At 44.4% G+C, this 7,318-nt stretch overlaps 1 protein-coding gene across 1 annotated transcript; it reads right to left on the reverse strand.

Annotated features, from left to right (window-relative positions):
- Positions 1-356: 356 nt before the first annotated feature.
- Positions 357-6,783, reverse strand: LOC310747101 (vomeronasal type-2 receptor 26-like). The gene is made up of 4 exons (XM_083581435.1): positions 5,929-6,783; positions 5,189-5,416; positions 4,080-4,206; positions 357-1,343 (listed from the first exon to the last, which is right to left on the reverse strand). The coding sequence occupies exons 1-4, from the start codon at positions 6,763-6,765 to the stop codon at positions 442-444; spliced, it is 2,094 nt and encodes a 697-aa protein (XP_083437561.1). The 5' UTR covers positions 6,766-6,783; the 3' UTR covers positions 357-441.
- Between the last annotated feature and the right edge of the window lie 535 nt (positions 6,784-7,318).

The raw sequence follows: 7,318 nt of genomic DNA on the forward strand, positions 1-7,318 counted from the left end.
CTGGAAGGACATATTGTGAAGCTGAGGCTCCAATACTTTGGCCACCTCATGAGAAGAGAAGACTCCCTGGAAAAGACCCTGATGTTGGGAAAGATTGAGGGCACAAGGAGAAGGGGACGACAGAGCACAAGATGGTTGGATGGTGTTCTCGAAGCTACAAACATGAGTCTGACTAAACTGCGGGAGGCAGTGGAAGAGAGAAGTGCCTGGCGTGCTCTGGTCCATGGGGTCACGAAGAGTCGGACACGACTAAACAACAACAAATGTATGATTGTTTTCCTCAAAGCAAATAAGTCAATTTTACAAAGGAAATTTCAACTATGGGAATTTGGAGTCTAGATAAAATTGTTAAGGGGAGCAGCTGAACTTATATTTCCAACTATTCTACTGTAAACACAGAGAAAAACACAAAATACAGCAGATGACAGGTTTCTCATTTCTTTAATTTTTCTTCCTTATTAGCTGTTCCCTATTGTTCAGCTCAGGCCTCAGAATGACAATGTAACATTTGGGGGAAAAGATGCAACCCAGCAACCCACCACCAGAGGCTAAGATGGAGAAGATCTCCACAGCTACCATATATTTTCCCTTGGTGCTCAGGTAGGAGGGAATAAAGGACAGCCAAACACTGCAGAAGACCAACATGCTGAAAGTGATAAACTTGGCTTCGTTGAAACTGTCTGGTAACTTCCTGGCAAGGAAAGCCACAGCAAAACTTACAGTGGCCAGGCAGCTCATGTAGATGAGGACACAGTAAAACATGGCTACAGACCCTTCATTACATTCTAGTATCATTTGTTCTGTCATTGAATGCATGTCCACATCTGGGTATGGGGGTGAGGTTGCCAGCCACACAGTGCATATCCCTGCTTGAACCATGGAGCAGGAAAGGAGAATGGAGTGGCCTAGTCCTTTCCCCACCCATTTCCTCATCCTGGATTCTGGTTTTGTAGCCATGAAGGCCAAAACCACCATGAAGGTTTTTGCCAGGACACAAGAAACAGCGGTTGAGAAGATGATACCAAAAGCTGTTTGCCGGAGGAGGCAGGTCACCTTCTCAGGTCGGCCAATGAAGAGCAATGCACAAAGGAAGCAGAGCAGGAGAGAGATGAGGAGAGCGTAGGTGAGGTTTCGGTTGTTTGCAATGACAATGGGTGTGTTATGGTGTTTCATAAATATACCTAGTACCAGAACTGTTATCAAGGAAAGGAAAAGAGAGAAACAGGCTAAACTGATGCCCAAAGGTTCTTCATAAGACAAGAAGCTTATATCTTTGGGTAGACATGCATCCCGGTTCTTGCTTGGATAGTCTTTGTCAGCGCATTTATGACAGTCATTCATATCTGGTGGAAAAAATATATATTAGGTCATATATTTTAGCTTTCTGAAATGTTTACTTTCTGTCTGAGAAGAAAAGAGCTCTGTTTAAATCAAAGCACATGTTTAGTCCTGCCTGATGCTCTGTAATGTGGTATTGTTGCAATCTAAGCTTTCTCTATGTCATGGATATGCCAATAAACCACATGAGACCGTGAGGGGGAAAGTACAGTGGTACCTCAGGTTACATGCGCTTCAGGTTACATGCGCTTCAAGTTACAGACTCTGCTAACCCAGAAATAGTGCTTCAGGTTATGTACCATATTTTGCGCCCCATAGGATGCACCGGCCCATAGGACGCACCTAGTTTTTTTGGGGGGGAATAAAGAAAATAAATTTATTTTCCCCCCAGGTGCGGAGCTGGAAGAACCAGGTCGGGGAACAGCTTGTGGGGCTGGCAATGGGGAGAAGTGCGCTGAGCCCAGGAATGGAGGCAGCTCTGCACAGCCATCGAGAGCCAGCGGGACTTCGCGCCTGGCTCCTGATGGCCGCGCAGAGCTGCGCTGAGCCCGGGACCGCAGGCAGCTCTGCGTAGCCATCGGAGCCGGTCTCCCGAGGGTTGCGCAGAGCTTCCTGAAGCCTGGAGAGCGAGAGGGGTTGGTGCGCACCGACCCCTCTCGCTCTCCAGGCTTCAGCGAAAGCCTGCATTCGCCCCATAGGACGCACACACATTTCCTCTTTATTTTTGGAGGGGAAAAAGTGCGTCCTATAGGGCGAAAAATACTGTACTTTGCTTCAGGATGAGAACAGAAATCATGCGGCAGCAGTGCGCTGGCAGTGGGAAGCCCCATTAGCTAAAGTGGTCTGCACATTAAGAACAGTTTTAGGTTAAGAACGGACCTCCAGAACGAATTAAGTACTTAACCCGAGGTACCACTGTAGTCCAAAGTGTTTAATTCTGTGCAGAAGGTTCAACTGGGGATAACTAACCTAACTAACCTAAAACAACTAAACGTCATACAAAGAGTTCCAAACAGTTTTATACGTTTGGCACAAATTCCACTAAATTCCATTAAATTTAAATTTCCTATCCAATTGAAACGTTTTGTTTCCCTCACCCCATTTCTTCTTAAGGCACTTTGTTGTCTCCTTATGATTGGTCCAAACAACAAACAGTGTGAGCATGCATACTGACTCCCAGTTTAAACAAAGGAGCTTCCTCGTTTTCTGCTAAAATTTTATTGCAGAATTAGATTTCAGGTCAGAATTTTATTTCACTCTAGTTACCCTGAATAGTCTGACCACAGTCCAGGCATGCTCAGTATGTCAAAACCTTATATGGTATAATTCTCTGTATTTAATTACTGCCATATTCTTGAATTTAATTGGTTCAGAGCTATGTGGTCCTGTAAGAGCCACAGCCAGTGCCATTGACATCTGAATGTTTATTCACACTAGCCAGGGTGCAGCCTGTGTAAGTCAGAAGGAGTGGCAAGACCCCCTCTAGATATGCTCAGGACACAAGGTAGAAACGTGCAAAGAGAAAGGCATGCTTGGCAAATCCACATCATGATCAACTCTCATCCAGAAACCAATATCCCCACTGTGGAAGGACATGTGGATCCAGAATTGGCCTCCACAGTCACTTATGGACTCATTGTTAAAACTTTGCTTATGGAAGACAATATTACTCGACTATGAGTGATTGAAGAAGCAGAAGTGGGATCATTTTTAAGGGTGTTCTTGGTTGGGGTCAGGCGCCCAACCTGGTCGTCCCCCCCGGCTTGGGCGGAGTAACGCCATCATGCCAGGGTGGCACCACGATCACCCGGGCTTCTTGGCCAATCACTTTTCTGTGGGGTGATCGTGGGGGGATATAAAAGCTGAAGCATGAGGCTGTCAGGCACCTGCTTCACATTGCTGAACGCCGACCCACCCGCTCTTTATTTTATGTGTCCTCTGGCCTTGCTTTGTCTTTGGTTGGTCACCTGTCTTGGGCCGGGGGCAGGGTAGGAATGTTTCCATTTGGCAGATTGGCAATGGCCACTTGGCTTTCGCCTACCTCTTAGCAATCGTCACAACTTTGTAAGGTTTGGCGGTGAGGTATTGGCTCATTGATTTGTGGGGGAGGGGAAGTCAGCCATCTCCTGCCCCTCCATTGACCAAGGGTATTCTGTTAAAGGAATCCAGGGCCTGGATCCTGTCTGAAGTCCACTTGAGGGGCTAAGGCCATGGCAGGCCTCTGGGGACATCGAGGAGAGATGCAGGCGGGTTCCCCTGATGTGGCTTCCTTTTTGGGTAGTTTACCCTTACTGACTTCCTGCAAAGGGGGCTGATATAGCCCTTTGCCAATGCCTCAGCCAATACCACTCACATTTCTGTAATCAATAATGTTGTGGCCCAAAATTTTGCCCAATAGCCTTAAACCAAGATTCTGTGTCAGTGTGAATTTTATTCTAACAAGGGGTTGGTTTGGCGGCCTTGCCAGAAGAAGAAGAAGAAGAAGAAGAAGAAGAAGAAGAAGAAGAAGAAGAAGAAGAAGAAGAAGTGCTTTGAACCACATACCATCCAACTACTCTGAATGCATGGTCATTCTCATTTGATTAGCATATTTAAACTATCTGAAAGGCAATGATCAGAAAGAGGCAGGATCACACACACAGTAGATGATCTCTTTTGAAAAGTAAACTCAGCCGTCCTTACAACACCTTTCAATTATTACTTTTGAGTCTGGATCTATTTAATCTATTTATTTCTCCTACCATCCTGTATTGCAATCTTCCCCTCTGCACATGGGATGCAATCGTAGCAGCAAGGTGGCTCTCCCTCCTTCACTTTCTTGCTGGATCCTGGAAGACATCTCTCAGTACAGAGAGAAAGAGGCCGAGTCTATTCCGTAAACGAAAGAGCAGAAGGATCAGCAAGAGAACAATGAGTTTGGAAATCTTCATGTTCCTGGGCCCCTCTCTATGTTACTAAGCTGAGTCAGCATTTCAGCAATATGTAAAATGGGTTTTTTTTTAGTACAGTGGTACCTTGGGTTACATACGCTTCAGGTTACATACGCTTCTGGTTAAAGACTCCGCTAACCCAGAAATAGTGCTTCAGGTTAAGTACTTTGCTTCAGGATGAGAACAGAAATCGTGCTCCGGCGGCGCGTCAGCAGCGGGAGGCACCATTAGCTAAAGTGGTGCTTCAGGTTAAGAACAGTTTCAGGTTAAGAACGGACCTCCGGAACGAATTAAGTACTTAACCCGAGGTACCAGAGTAGTAGTAATGTTTGAAGTGATGTCATACTCCCTCTATTGTTCTGGGATGTGTAGGTGTTGTGATTACATACCACTTTTTAGCAAGAAAGGCAAAATCATGGGGCTTATCCTCTTTTCCTCAGTTAAAAACCAGTATTTTACAATTGTTAAGAAATATATAAAATATAATAAAATAAAACATTTGCCTTTATACCGTGAGTGACTTCTAGCAGTAACCTTTTGGCTCTTAATCTGGTACTTGTATGAAGAAGAAGTGTTTGGATTTGATATCCCACTTTATCACACCCTAAGGAGTCTCAAAGCAGCTAACATTCTGCTTTCCCTTCCTCCCCAACAACAAACACTCTGTGAGGTGAGTGAGGCTGAGAGACGTCAGAGAAGTGTGACTAGCCCAAGATCACCCAGCAGCTGCATGTGGAGGAGCTGGAACACGAACCCAGTTCACCAGATTAACCACTGCATCACACTGGCTCTCTGTATGCACTGGTCATGTTCTACACAGGAACATGCAGTTTAAAAGACAGTGAGTAGACATGCAGGTGAATGATCATTGCTTAGGCAATACTGAATTTCTTTGGAATTATCTAATAATGTGGTCCTACCTGATTAAACCAACTGTGCCATGTTACGGCATCTTCATCAAGGATGAATGATTGGTCTTGAGAAGTTTGCGGATCTATCCTCCCAACGCTCACTCTGTTGAAACTTTGGTTGGAGAATATTATCCAATTGACAATATCTAAGCTAGATACCACCTCTCCTTTCTGGTTGATGAAGACCACATCTCCGGCCGTATTGTTAAATGAGATACTTCTCAGAAAGTGATGGAGCTAGATTGAAAACAGAAAAGGCAATTGTTCGGAAAAAGCTGCAGTCTAATGCAGAGCGGAGCATTTTTTTTTTCTTCCTGTAGGAAAAACCTCAATTGGTGGGGGTGATTCAGTCAACTGTCAGTGGATTCAGGTCCAAGCATGGAGAGACCACCAATTTTCTCTCTTCCACATCCCTCTCCCCATTTTTACAACCTTTCTTTATATCCCCCGGCCCACAGCTCTTTTCCTCTGTCCCTCTTCATCTCAGGAGACACCACAGTGGTGTGTGATCACCTGCTCTGAGGTAGGATTTGGTGTGTATGGGATAGAGAGAATGATGAACATCTCTCTCAACCATTACTGCTGCTTCTTATATGTGAATGCAGTGGCGTCCCAGTGGTCTCCATACTTCTACCATGGAATTGATTTTTCTTGTCTGAGATTAATAAGCAAGTTGCCAGCATTTTGGAATCCTATACCTTGTGGGAGAATAACAGGCCTCCTCCAGTTGAGGATGTTTAGCCGATTACCTGACAAAACTGTGGATTCGGATTCTTCCCTCCCCCTCTGTATGCCATTCCTCTGTGCCTGGGTCTGGATGTGAACATGGCATGTAAAGCATGGGCCATGGCATAGACAGCATTGTGGATACTGTAACTGTGGCCTGTCATGCTCATTTCAAAAAATGATCCAGAAAGGCTCTCTAGATTCTCTTCTCCGGTGCAAATATTCCCCTCCACCTTGTCTGCAGTCATATCTGGAAATACACATTCAAAGGCCTGTTGCCAGAAGTCCTTGATAAAACCGTCCCCATCTGTGCTGGAAGGGTTTCTGTGCAGAACATACTGATGAAATCCTGGTGGGTTTCTGAAGTGAATCTCAAAGGATATAGCACCATTGAATATTCCTGAATCCCAGTTCTTTTGACCGACAAATGAAGTGAACTCAACATGGGCAGTTGTTATCCATACTTTACTTTTTGTATTGTATGTCATGTCATCATGCTCTGATAGGTATGGAAGGCATCTAAAAGTTGCCATGGAATAAGATTCTCCATGGGCAACTATTACATTAGCTGTGCTGCTAAAAATTTTATGGTTTATACTTGTCCCCTGTCGTAGCATGCCATCAATTTCAGAAATAAAACTTAAACTGGGGATTCTTTCTAAAAATGCAAAGCAGACACCACTCTTGGTAAATATTGGAGAGATGGTTTGCAGAAATCTTTCTCCGTTGTCATTGTCCATTGCAATGACTCCAATCCACGTCCACCTGAAATGCAGAAGCAAAGAGAGAATTCCCTCATACTGAAGGGCTTCTGAGGCTGCCATCTGATAGAAGGGAAGCCCTGGGCTTTTATCATTCATCACCGGAACAGAGCCATAAATGAGCTAAAAAGTAAATGGAGGAAGAGAAAAGACAAAGTAGTTTTTTTCCACAGTATTCATATACACTATGTGTTGAACCTTGTTAGTCAAATATGCCCTTTGCCAATGTTTCAGGGTTTATTTGCCTCTCTCTCAGTTTTACAAAAGACACACATGCAGATGGGCTGAAAACTGGGATCATTTCCCTTTTCTCATTTTTAAACCTTTGATTTGATGACTGGAGAAGGTTTGTCCGTCTGTCTGTTTGCTTATATTACAATTATGTACCATCTTTATTTTCCAAGGATCTCAAGGTGGTGTACATTCTCCTTGCAATTTCATCTTCACCCTGAACTGATGCCGAGGAACCTGCCTCTTCCTCTATGCAAGCTAATAGAGGTATTGTACATAGGTGTCCTACCTGTGGAATCTTATAGATATCCAAAACAGTAGCCACATAAAAGGAGATTTCAGAATCCAGTCCCCCAATGACCCCAGTCAGATTATTTTCAACATCACATATATAGTTAGGGACACATTTCTTCACCATGGA

This window comes from Podarcis filfolensis, assembly GCF_964270895.1.
Source record: "Podarcis filfolensis genome assembly, chromosome: 13".
Lineage (NCBI taxonomy): Eukaryota > Metazoa > Chordata > Lepidosauria > Squamata > Lacertidae > Podarcis > Podarcis filfolensis.